Raw genomic sequence first — 13,410 nt, forward strand, 5'->3', positions numbered from 1 at the left:
TTCAAAATGGCAATCAATTCATCGGTATCTCCATATTTTCCTTAAGGAAAAAAAAACAGAACACTTCGATAGCAATCGTAAATCACTTAACTTGATTGCGGCCACATCTAATGATTGAAGCTGCGGAGAAGTGTGCCGTAAAATAAAATAATAACGCTTCGCCCGTTGATTGTGCACCGAATCGGAGCGAATTGCTATTATCACAACCTACGCGACTATTCCGCACACCTGATTATGATGGAAATTAAATTATCCCTCCAGTAAGTGATAATAATCCCACCACAGAGCCGCCATCGAGCAAGCGCTCATTAATGGGTGCTGTTCAACATACGTGTGGGCAGATCGCGCTGCCCTGTAGGAAAAAGTAATTTCACGCAGCTTTAAGCCCCGCTGCAGAAGGGTTATAATTCGGGAAACGGAGTGCAATTTAATAAGTTCGCCATTTTATAGCGATTAAAACTATAGTGCAATTTTTACTGTCAAAGTGCTTTAATTATGCTGGATTAGTTTTGTATTTTCAAATATGGAGCTATTCACGTGGATCCATCAAAATTTATAATTTATACTTTATAATCGTAAATACATTCTATAGTCATAATATTTATGGCCAAGTTGTAGATAAAAATTTTGTCCTTCTAAAAATATATTACATATGAAAAAAATTCTTTTTAGACAACCGATTTTTTATTTTTTTTAACTTAAAAAAAAACATCTCTTTAGAGTGTATATTTTTCCGGAAAGACAAAATTAGTATCCACAACTTTGCCGAAGACCTCACACCGAACAAATAAACCGTTTTGGCTTTAAAAATAGTTGTAATCATCAATACCTTCCCAACATGGTCTTTTTTCAATAGTTCTCAAAAATGAGTCGGGTTTTAAAAAATTAAACCAATAGCACAGAATGGCATCATTTGCCCATAGAAACATCTAAGCAAAGTTTCAGTAAAATCAAAATGGTCGATTAAATTGGTTATCCGTTTTTTGTGGAATTGCCAACATTTTAGTAAAAAATCAAAATTTTCTAAATGTCACCTACTGGAACATATACGTCGTTTTCAAAAATAAATTTCTACTTCAATAGATCAAATAGGTTTATTCAGAAGTATCCGGCAACCATAAAACATGAGAAATTTTAATATTCTTGTAATAGTAAATTTTTCAAAACCAAAACTATTCGTTCCTTCTTTTACAGGAGTGATGCTCGACTATCTGACAGGAAAGCTACCGAACTGGCTTCGGCACACGGTATTGGGTGCCGCGCTGGCCGCACTAATCTACAGTTTCGCACTCTTCTCGCCGCTAGCGTACGGCATGACTGGGCCGTTTTCGCATGAACCCAACTCGACACTGGCCGGACTCAAGTGGATGGATACGTGGGAATTTTAAAGATCCACAATTACACAATTTGTTTTCCTCTGTCGCTCCTATTCAGCTAAAGCTTTCCTACTTTTCTTATTTACGGCATTTGTCAACCACAATGCATAGTTCAAGGGCCGCATAGCGGTTGAGAGGTTTGTTATTGGAAGTTGTTTCTAAACCACGTAGTCATTAAAAGGATGATGGCAAGGGGAGGGGATTTTGCCAAGTGACCAGAAAAGATCGTTATTATCAAGAGGTATTAGCCAACATTAAAGAACGCTTCAAGGATTGGCGATTTGTTTTCAGTTAGCGAACAAATCTTTGAAGAGATGTTAAGTTCTGAGTATCGAGAAAATTTATCAGAACGATTTTAAAAAAAGCCTAATCATGAAGTAGGTCGTATATCAATGTTAATAGTTGAAAAAATAGAAAATTCAAAGGATGTTTATGATTTTAAAAATGGAACCACTCTTTTATGTACTGTAAAAAACCTGCCACTTTTTCGGTAAGAATAAAATATATTCTTTCTATTAGCATAAACATCAGTTAACAGTTTATCTTTCATATATACAGTGATCACCCGATTATATCACCCCCTGATGATATTTAAGGTGATAAAATAGGAAAAGTGATAAAATCGGGAAATTTTTAAAGTTTTATTTTTTTTATTGGAACAATAACTAAATACGTAAAATCAGTGATGTTAATTTTTTTGGAAAATTTATCTGTAGAAATATATGGTCAGCGTGCGACCAGACTGAGCCAAAAAATTGAGTTTTTACAATAGTGGCTGTTGAAATTGATAATCTATCTTTCATAACAAAAAGAATGATTTGAACAGTTTATAATGGTATTATAACAAAATTTCTCTACAGCAGCTTGCAGGAAACATACGGGGTGGTTAAACTTTATTTAACTAAATTTCTATTTTTAATAACGGTTTTAACCCGTTAACACGCAAGTTCATTAAGCAGACAGTATGTGAAGTAGGGAGAGCGAAAAATAAGCGAACTGGAAATATGATACAGATTTGGAAAAATATACCGCATCCCGATTTTTTTTTTATCATGGTGGAAACCTGCCGAAGCAAACCACTGCTGAAGCCGTTCTCTACCCTATGTGTTGTCACTAATTGTGAGCAAAATTTGTTCAAACTTTGTTGTCAAAAAAAAACATATTTTCCTATTGAGAATATGGCAATGACCCAGTTAATGATAAAACTAAAGTGGTAACTTTTTATAATTAAATTTAAAAGCTCGGTTTAAATCTTCTACCTCCTTTATTCGATTTAAAATGGTAAAAAGGATTAGAGTACTACAAAAAATCGATAGAAATGAAATTCGAGGTATTTGTCAAAAGAGTTTAACAGTTTTTGAAATGTAAGTTCGATTTGGTGGTACTTTAACCAATTACCACATGATTTTTGTAGCTTATTCCAAACGTACATTATTCGAATTAAAGCCAAATGTAAGGCAAAATATTATAGTCTTCTTGAATAAATGAAAGATTCTTACAAATCAGTTAGTTTGAATTTTTAGTAAACTTTTTCCATTCAGAGCATTTGATTATATTTGATTACATTACCAAATTCCAAATTATTGTTTTTCAGCGTAAATTTTCGTTGCATCAATCAATTTTTGAAGGACTTGCCTCTTTTGAAAAGTTACTTTTGAGGTAGAAAATCTTGAAATATAAACTTGCATTATGAAAATATCAGTAATCAGTTTTTTTTAAGTATTTTTAACATTTTTTTGTTAATCTCTCTTGCTCTTCTTTTCTCGCTCGCTTTTCCATCTATCCATAATTCGCTTTTTTGCACTTCTTTCTTTCGTTCTCTCTTTACCTTTACCACTCTCGCTCACACACACACGATTGCTGTTTCAGTTTTTCCTTCTGTTACTATCTTTTTATACCTGTCTCTCTTTTTCTTATTGTCTCTCACTCTATGTCTTTTCCCTTCTCTCTCTCGCTTTCTCCCTTCCTCTCGTTTTGTCTCTATCTCTTTTCTCTTTTTATCTTTTCCTTTTCTGTTTTTCTCTCCCTTTCATTCTCTCTTGCTTTTTTCCTCTGCTATTTCTATTTCTATTTCTATTTCTATTTCTATTTCTATTTCTATTTCTATTTCTATTTCTATTTCTATTTCTATTTCTATTTCTATTTCTATTTCTATTTCTATTTCTATTTCTATTTCTATTTCTATTTCTATTTCTATTTCTATTTCTATTTCTATTTCTATTTCTATTGCTATTTCTATTTCTATTTCTATTTCTATTTCTATTTCTATTTCTATTTCTATTTCTATTTCTATTTTTATTTCTATTTTTATTTCTATTTCTATTTCTATTTCTATTTCTATTTCTATTTCTATTTCTATTTCTATTTCCATTTCTATTTCTATTTCTATTCCTATTCCTATTCCTATTCCTATTCCTATTCCTATTCCTATTCCTATTCCTATTCCTATTCCTATTTCCATTCCTATTCCTATTCCTATTCCTATTCCTATTCCTATTCCTATTCCTATTCCTATTCCTATTCCTATTCCTATTCCTATTCCTATTCCTATTCCTATTTCCATTCCTATTCCTATTCCCATTCCTATTCCTATTCCTATTCCTATTCCTATTCCTATTCCAATTCCTATTCCTATTCCTATTCCTATTCCTATTCCTATTCCTATTCCTATTCCTATTCCTATTCCTATTCCTCAGACTACGGCAGCATAATTTAATACGAAACAACTTAGATCGTGTTTTTGATCTCGTATTCTCCAGCGACTCAGTTATAAAGGATGGCGCCGTCTCTTTAGCTGTTGAGGAAGTTGTACCAATTGATCCTTATCACCCACCTCTTTGCTTCACTGTTCTTTGTGAGCCTACTGTTTCTTTCCACCAAGATATCGATCTAACTGAACGTGACTTTCGTCGTGGCGACTACGACACTCTAAACGAATTGCTGTCCGAGGTTGATTGGTCTGAGGTGATTCAAAATTCTGACGTTGACTGTGCAGTTAGCTGTTTCAATCGTACTATTCAGAATTGCATCGTTCAAGCTGTACCGCTAAAAAGGCCGCCGAAAAACCCTGTATGGTCCAACAAGCACCTTCGCATCCTGCGTCGACGGCGCTCCAACTTGCTGAAACAGTATTGCCAGCATAGAAGCTTGTATGCGAAGCGACAATTTGACGAGGCGAGTCGAACCTACCGTGGTTATAACCGTTTCCTATACAAAAGGTACGTGAGGCGAAGAGAGGAGGATCTCCGGCGAAACCCTAAACGTTTTTGGAGCTTTGTAAACTCGAAGCGTAAAGAGAATGGTCTTCCTATTCTGATGCACCTAGGGAATGTTAATGCCGCTTCTACGGAAACCAAATGTGCTCTTTTTTCTCAACAATTTGCTAGCTTGTTTGAAAACCGGGTGCCCACTGCGGAGGAAATAGACATCGCTGTCAGTCTAGTACCAAGAGACGTGATAGATTTCGACGTATTTAATATTAACGCTACGATGGTTGGAGCTGCATTACAGAAACTGAAGCAGTCCTATAAGCCAGGCCCCGATGGTATTCCCTCTTGCATCTTCAAAAAGTGCAGCGCTTCTCTGACTGCTCCCCTCCAGGCGATTTTCAATAGATCACTTCAACATCAAGTATTCCCATCGGAATTGAAGATTTCCCATATGCTGCCGGTGCACAAGAAAGGCGAAAAGTCCGACATCGCTAATTATCGTGGCATAACCTCTTTATCAGCTGGATCAAAATGCTTCGAGATCATCATGAAAGATATGCTATTCAGCTCTTGTAGGAGTTATATCAGCATTGCTCAACATGGATTCTACCCTAAACGCTCCGTGGACACTAATCTGTGCGAGTTCACATCATTTTGTATCGGTGCAATGGATGGTGGAGCTCAGGTTGATGCAGTATACACCGACATCAAAGCCGCATTTGACACCGTTAATCACGATATCCTCCTTGCTAAGCTGCATCGTCTTGGAATGTCCGACAATATTTGCAGCTGGCTTCGCTCATACCTGAGCAACAGACAGCTCTTCGTGAAAATTGGATCAACAGTATCTGAAAGCTTGACCCCCTCCTCTGGCGTGCCTCAAGGAAGCAATCTGGGTCCACTGCTGTTTGTGATATTTTTTAACGACGTGACGATACTTCTTGCGAATGGTGGAGTACTAATCTACGCTGACGATTTGAAAATCTACCTGATCATACGAAATGAAGCTGATTGCAGAGAACTCCAGAAGCTACTGGATAAATTCGTTCATTGGTGCAAGTCAAACTTCCTGGTAGTGAGTGTGGCAAAGTGTTACGTGATTTCATATCGACGACTTAAAGGACCTATCCTATACAACTATGTCATCGGTGATCAGATACTCGAACGGGTTGACGAAGTCAGGGATCTTGGAGTATTGCTTGACTACCAACTCACATTCAAGCTGCATTTTTCCGCGATAATCCAAAAAGCCAATCGTCAACTAGGTTTTGTTCTGAAAATGGCAAGCGACTTTATTGACCCCATCTGCTTACGTGCCCTCTATTTTTCCCTAGTTCGTTCGATACTCGAGTTCGCATCGGTCGTCTGGTCACCTTATGAAGCTGTGTGGATTTGTCCGTCGTGCGCTAAGAAGACTTCCATGGCGCAATCCCAACGACCTGCCCCCTTATGAACATCGATGTGCCCTATTGGGTATAGAGCCACTGGAGTCCCGTCGAAATATAAACCAAGCTGTGTTTGGCGCTTAAATACTGCGCGGAGAAATCGATAGTGCCTGCTTGCTGGAGCGCATGAGAATTTATGCTCCCGCACGTGTACTGCGTCCACGGCAACTTATTTTGCCAGAACCGAGGAACACCGTATACGGTGATAACGATCCAGTCAACACAATACGGAGACGTTTTCAAGAAGGCTATCACGTTTTCGACTTTAATGTTTCTTGTGTCAGTTTTAGACAACGCTTGCGAACTGTATTTTCAACTTTAGACTAGTTTTAAAACCATTCATTAAGACCACGATGTCAGATGAAATTTGAATCAATAAATAATAAAATAAATAAATATTTCTATTCCTATTCCTATTCCAATTCCTATTCCAATTCCTATTCCTATTCCTATTCCTATTTCTATTCCTATTCCTATTCCTATTCCTATTCCTATTCCTATTCCAATTCCTATTCCTATTCCTATTCCTATTCCTATTCCTATTCCTATTCCTATTCCTATTCCTATTCCTATTCCAATTCCTATTCCTATTCCTATTCCTATTCCTATTCCTATTCCTATTCCTATTCCTATTCCTATTCCTATCCCTATTCCTATTCCTATTCCTATTCCTATTCCTATTCCTATTCCTATTCCTATTCCTATTCCTATTCCTATTCCAATTCCTATTCCTATTCCTATTCCTATTACTATTCCTATTCCTGTTCCTATTCCTATTCCTTTTCCTATTCCTTTTCCTATTCCTATTTCTATTTCTATTTCCATTTCTATTTCTATTTCTCTTTCTATTTATTTATTTCTTTTTCTTTTTCTATTTCTATTTCTGTTTGTATTTATATTTCCATTTCCATTTCTGTTTTTACAGCTCAGACTCGATTATCCGGAATATCAAAAAAAATCATTCCGAATAGTCGAGTTTTCCGGGGACTCGAATCACAGGATAAACATTACCTTATTTTGGTTTACTTGTATGATGAAGTGGCGTAACCAGAAATTTTTTCTGAGGCGGAATGAGGTAAAATCTTGAGAAGCGAAAAAAATTGTTGTGAAAAAATAAAATAATATTGGACATTGATTATTTACACTTAATTCGACCATGTCCCGAACATGCCAAATGTGATATAAATGATGACAAATATGCCAGAGAGGATGGTAAATATAAAATTTCGGAAAAAAAATTGGAAACGAGCGCCAAAAAAATTGAATTCCGAATAAACGAGTCTCCCGATAATCGAGTCTGACCTGTATTTCTATTTATTTTTCTTTTTCTATTTTTATTTCTATTACTTCTATTTCTATTTATATTTCTATTTCTCCTTTTCTTTTTCTTTCTCTTTCCTTTTCTCTTTCTATTTATCTTTCTTTTTCTCCTTTTCCTTTCGCTTTTGCTGTCCCTTTTCTTTTCTTTTTATCTTTCCCTTTCATTTTCCCTCTCCCTCTCTCTTTCTATTTCTTTTTCTCTTTCCCCTTCTCTTTCTTATCTGTCTCTTTCTCTTTCTCTTGATCTCAATCTTTCTCTTTCTATTTCTTTCTCTCTTTCTCTTTCTTTTTCTCTTTCTCTTTCTCGTTTCTTTTTCTCTTCCATTTTCTCTTTCTTTTTTTTTCTTTCTCTTTCTCTTTTTATTTATCTTTCTCTTTCTGTTTGTCTTTTTCTTTTCTCTTTTATTTGTCTTTCTCTTTGTCTTCTTGTCCTACTCTTCCTTTCTCTATCTATTTTTTTTCTCTATAAATCTCTTTCTCTCTTTTCTTTCCCTTTCTTTCTATCTTCTTATCTTGTTTTCTTTATCTATGTTTTTCTTTCTGTTTCTTTCTCTCTGTGACTCTTCTCTATTCTCCTTATTCATTTTTGCTCTTTTTCTTTCTTCTGCTCTCTCTCTTTATTTTTCTTTGTACCTCTCTATTTCTATTTCTCCTTCTCCTTATTCCATTCTCTTTCTCTCTCTCTCTATCTATCTCTTTCTATCTAAATCTTTCTTTTTCTCTCCCTATCGTTTTTCTCTCTATTTGCATCTTTTTCTCTTCATCTTTCTATCTCTATTTTACTTTCTTTTTCTCCATACATTTATCTTTTTTCTCTCTCCTTCTCTTCCTCTCTCTTTCTATTTATTTAGATTTAGAGATAAAGAGAATGGAATAATGAGGAAAATAAATAGAAATACAGAGGTACAAAGAGAAATAGAGAGAGAGCAGAAGAAAGAGAAAGAGAAAAAGTTAATAAGAAGAATAGAAAAGAGTCACAGAGACAAAGAAAGAGAAAAAAAACTTTATCTTTCTCTCTATTTGCATCTTTTTCTCTTTATCTTTCTATCTTTATTTTACTTTCTTTTTCTCCATATATTTTTCTTTTTCTCTCTCCCTCTCTTCTTTTCTCTTTCTGTTTATTTTTCTCTTCCTCTCGCTCATTTTTTTGTCTTTTTTTGTCTATTTCTTTCTCTTATTATCTTTTTTCTCTTTTCCTCTATCTTTTTTCTTTTTAATTTATTTTCGCTCTTCATTTCTCTCTCTTTATCTTTTCCTATTTTTTATTCTCTTTATTTCTCTATTTTTCTCGTTGGTAAGCCTACGGGAGTCACTTCACGGTAAAATCAGAGTGTAGTGAATACAGTTCTATTACGGTACTCACGTAAGTGAGAAAAACCTCGCAAAGTGACATCTGCCGTGACATCTGGCTTATTCTGAGTGTCATATTACTGAAGTGAACACGTAAAAAGCGACGTTGGGCGTGGAATTATTTCACGACCATTTTGAGCGGTGAAATGATTTCACGATGATGTGTAAGGTTTCAAAATCAACATTATTTTTTTGACTTTTTGTGACTTTCAAATGTTTGAGCTACGGGCAATGGGATGTAAGTAGAAAAATGGCCTTCGAATTTCGTTCAACGGTGGGCCTCAAAAGTTTCGTCTTCTCGAGAAATGTCCTCATACAAAATTTCAGCTCAATCGGACTTACCATAGGCAAGTAGTAAATTTTTGAGCTAGGAAACTTCCTCATTTTACATGTCTCATTCTCATTCTCACTTTACTGAGCTTTTTTTGTCACCTCACTTTGGGTGAAATCGAAAATAGCTCTCAAAAAGTGAAGTAAGCGTGAAAGTGAAATATATTTCACCGTGAAGTGACCCCCGTAGTAAGTACCTTTCTCTCTTTCTTCTGCTTTCTCTCTTTTTCTCATAGGCTCTCTCTGTTTCTCTCAATTTATCACTTTCTCTCTCTTTCTCTTTGTTTTTCTTTCTATTTGTATGTCTTTTTCTTACTCTCCATTTCTTTCTCGTTCTCTCTCTATCTCCTTCTCTCTTTATTTTCCTTTTTCTCTATCTCTTTTTTTCTTTCTCTTACTTTCTTCATTTTTACTCTTCATTTTTATCTCTCTACCTCTTTTCTTTTTTCCACTTTTTTTCGCTATTCTCTCTCTTTCTCTATTCTGCTCTCTCTCTCTCTCCCTCCCTCTCTTTATTTATCTTTCTATTTCTCTGTCGGTTTCTCTTCATATTACTTTCTCTTCCTCGTTTTATCTCTTACTCTATCTTAATATATCTGCTCTTGTTCTCTCTCTTCTCTCCCTATTTTTTTTTCTTTCTCTCTCTTTTTTCTGTCTCTTTCTTTTGCTTTTTTTTTCTTTATCTCTTTCTCTTTTCTTTCTCTCTAGTTTATTTTTCGATTTGTGCACATAAGATAAGAGCGCTATGAAAGTATAGGAACAGCAAACGACATCATATTTTTTTTCGCTCTTTCGACATTTCTCTTCAGTAAGGTTTGCCATTTCATAATAAAAGATACATGATACATGAAAGCGGAGTCAGTGATTTCAATTTTAATGGCCGTCATAATCGTTCTTCCAGATCAACAATTGAGCGTCCGGTGGAAAAATTTGAATCCACATACCTACTTAAATAAATGCCTATTCTTTGGGGATTGAAGTGTCCGAAAAAAAATCGATGTTGAAAAAGTGAAGGCGTTTATAGTATTTCTGTAGAACATTTCGCCTTTCGGTTGTTCTCATTTGGCCGGTTTTTTTTAAATTTGTTTTGGAGGATGTTATCTGAAAATAACCCCTTTGTTGGCGATTACCAATGTGCAGTGGTGGGCACCGCTAACCAAAGTTTTAGCGACGCTAATCGCTAAGTCGCTAACTGGAAAATTTAGCTCGATAATCGCTAAACGCTAAACCCACATTAGCGGAACTTTCGCTAATCGCTAACTTTTTAGTATGTAAATAGTCATATCGCTATATTTAATGCTCGTGTTTTGTAAGATTTGGAACACGTTGATCTGTTTTGGTTAAGGAAACGAAAACAATTACTTTTTAAAGCTATTTACAGTAAGAGGTTCACGAAACGGTATTCATATTTGATTTTGTAAAAACAAGAATAACAAAAGTCATTTAGCTTGCATTGAAAATAGATACTCTTAGTTGTCATAATTTCAAGCGCATTGCAATTTACCAAAGTTCTTGGCCGAAAATTCAATCTAGACCTTGTGCTTGCTCTTCAAAATGCTCCTGTGGCTTGTACGATAACTGGTACTCCATTCTAGGGTATAAAAACTTACAAAAGTCACTTTCGCAGTAAAGTATGTTCATTTCAAATTTAGCGAATTAGCGATTAGCGTTTCGAAGGCCAAAATTTTAGCGACGCTAACAGTTTCGCTAACCAGCTCAAAAATTAGCGAAATCGCTAAATCGCTAACTGAATTTAAGCGTCGCTAATTAGCGAATTAGCGGAATGGTGCCCACCACTGCCAATGTGGTTTTCGAGGAGGACGCTCCACTAAGGACCGAGAATAAATTTCGAGAATTCAACCTTCAGACGCGCCATCTGTTCATTAACTTTAGGACAGCGTACGATACAGTTAAGAGAAATGAGTCATGGCGAATTATGTTCTAACATGGTTCCCCATGAAGTGCACCAGGTGTTCAAATCGGCGGATATAGTTAAGCGGATAAAACACGGCAGGTTGCAGTGGGCTGGGCATGTAGCTAGAATGCCTCAAGAACGACCAGTGAAGACTATATTTAGCAGAAATCCCGATAGAGGCCGTCGACTTCGAGGTAGGCTGTAAGCTCGTTGGGTGTGTGCTATCGACGAGGATGCCCGCGAAATAGGAGTTAGGGAAGATTGGAGGATAGCAGCCCAAGACCGAGTGACATGGCAACGTATTCTGGATTCGGCATTGGATCGACAATCGGTCTGTCGCCGTAAAAGTAAAGTAAAAGTAAGTACCTGTCTAAAAATTATGGACAAAATTTATTTAATTGCGGTATTCAATGGACTCTGTGAGTCTTATAACTGAATGCGATGCTGAACTAAAGAATGCAAAATATCCACAAACAACCCTAAAAGAATGAAAAAATATACGGAAAATGTGTAAATCGAACAGAATTGCAAAAAATCAAAAATGATAAAAAAAATCATAAATCACGTTTGGGCAACCTGTAAACAATTTTTTAGAATGTCGAAATGTTCTACAAAAATACTATAGATAATATTATCTTTCAACTTTGGGTTTAGCTTTCTAATTTTTGCAACATCGATTTTTTGGAAACACCCTATTGGGGATAAGTGATCAGTAATCAGAATAATGAGCATTTCAACGTTTCTACGAATTTAAAAGAACTATGAGACAACAAGAAATTTTAGTTGCAAAATTAATGATTATCATATCTATTGAGAACAGTTTTATAAATTAAAAACTACAATTACGAGAACAAATTTTAGCGTTTCTTGATTTTGAGAAATACACACTGCATTAGGAAGTTCAAGTTATTTATGAAACTTGAATCCATTTCATTTTTCAAATTTATCAAACATATTTAGACTATAGCAACTCATAAGTTCTTGGTGGAAGATGAATGTATTGGAGCTGTTTTGGAATGTTATAACAAATGAGAACATATTCACTTTATTCATGCCGAGAAAGTAGCTGTGGTTTTGCGTACTGTTTAGATGACAAAAATAATACTCGAGATTAATGTTAATCCACCTCGTTAATTCTTGATTTATCGATTTTTAGCCTTATGCATCATCCATCACCTTTTTAGCCTTACGCATCATCCAGCCCTCTTCATCAAATGAAGACTTCCACGATCTGTACTTTTATTACCTACTTGAATTTTCTTGAAAGCTGCAACTATTCGGAAGATTGAACAATTTAAAATAATATTTAATTCTAGTGGTTGTTCCTGATGTTAAAATCTATATAAATTGTTCGATTTAAAATAATAAGATTCAACAGAAAGGAAAGCACAAAGGAGAAGCAAACGATACCTCATATTTTTAAACACTGTGTTCAATGCGCTTATTACTACTATGCAATTCAATGAGCCACGCTAAGAGAAAGGGAATAATATAACATTGTCGTATGACTATGTGCCTTAGAAACGGTCTTTTCCCTTTTTTATGAAAAATACTCAGAGAAAAAGTTACAGTAATCTAATTAAAAAATGCTTACTAAGCTCTTTTTATCAAAATATTTATAAATCGTTCCTTTGTATATTACCACCATTTATCTGCCAGAATTCAGGAGAATGACTTGTTAAAAATCAAAGAAATTATAGAGATTTCGCAGATTAACTCATTCGGATTATCACTTGCATATAGAGAGCAGCATTACTAATCACTGTCAACTGTGCTCGTCTGCTAAACTAAACAGCTTCCACTGAACGGATTCTGCATACAATGTCTTCCTCTCGCTGTACTTCACAGTTGACTAACGGTGAAGATAAATAGCAGAGTAAATAAAGAGACAGATGCAGAACCTGTTTCCAACTGCACGAAGTTCAAGGGTGTAAAATGAGGGTATGAATAGTAAGTAGGTAAAAATCTGCCATCTCCCCGCTTTTTTCCTCTTCCGCGCTTCCACCCATGAACAGAGAAGGCTGACTAGTGCTTCTGTACAGTTACACTTGTAATACAAGATATAAACCAGGAATTGTTCTTTTCCCGGAATAGACCTATAGTTTACATCTATGATGTTGATATGATACTCTCTAGAGCCAGCCCAGCTTGCGAAACTGGTTAGGGATATAATGTTTCCAGTGAGCGTTTTCACAAAGCTTACACTTCCCGCATCCCGTTCCGGTTTCGGGTCGGTGCGAAATGGTCGCTGAAAGACTACATCCTGAACAGGCTCGTCTACGCTATCAGCAAAAGCCAGAATGTTCTGCAAAGTGTGCCCGACAAGTTTGTTGTTATATGCACACAGTGAATGCATTCTGGTGTGCCTACTGTGGAAGGAGGTGATAAACTTATTGCGTCCGTAACCAGTACGGAGTGTCTAACACAATATTGTAAGGTCATTTCGTGGATATGGGAGTAGGATG

At 35.6% G+C, this 13,410-nt stretch overlaps 2 protein-coding genes across 2 annotated transcripts in view; both read left to right on the forward strand.

The window, feature by feature from the left end:
* Positions 1-2,878, forward strand: part of LOC129718159 (protein O-mannosyl-transferase 2) — a 41,425-nt gene extending 38,547 nt beyond the window's left edge. Inside the window, exon 8 of the mRNA XM_055668614.1 lies at positions 1,195-2,878. Within this exon, the coding sequence (XP_055524589.1) occupies positions 1,195-1,388 (194 nt within the window). The 3' untranslated portion in view covers positions 1,389-2,878. The remainder of the gene's footprint in view (positions 1-1,194) is intronic.
* On the forward strand, positions 1,749-5,437 carry LOC129717398 (uncharacterized). The gene is made up of 3 exons (XM_055667283.1): positions 1,749-1,753; positions 4,073-5,312; positions 5,375-5,437. The coding sequence occupies exons 1-3, from the start codon at positions 1,749-1,751 to the stop codon at positions 5,435-5,437; spliced, it is 1,308 nt and encodes a 435-aa protein (XP_055523258.1).
* Positions 5,438-13,410: the final 7,973 nt, after the last annotated feature.

This window comes from Wyeomyia smithii, chromosome 1, assembly GCF_029784165.1.
Source record: "Wyeomyia smithii strain HCP4-BCI-WySm-NY-G18 chromosome 1, ASM2978416v1, whole genome shotgun sequence".
Lineage (NCBI taxonomy): Eukaryota > Metazoa > Arthropoda > Insecta > Diptera > Culicidae > Wyeomyia > Wyeomyia smithii.

Coding starts and splice junctions, on each gene's coding strand:
- LOC129717398 (XM_055667283.1), top strand. Junction 5,313..5,374: donor TCAAAGCCGCATTTGACACC/GTTAATCACGAT, acceptor CAATATTTGCAG/CTGGCTTCGCTCATACCTGA.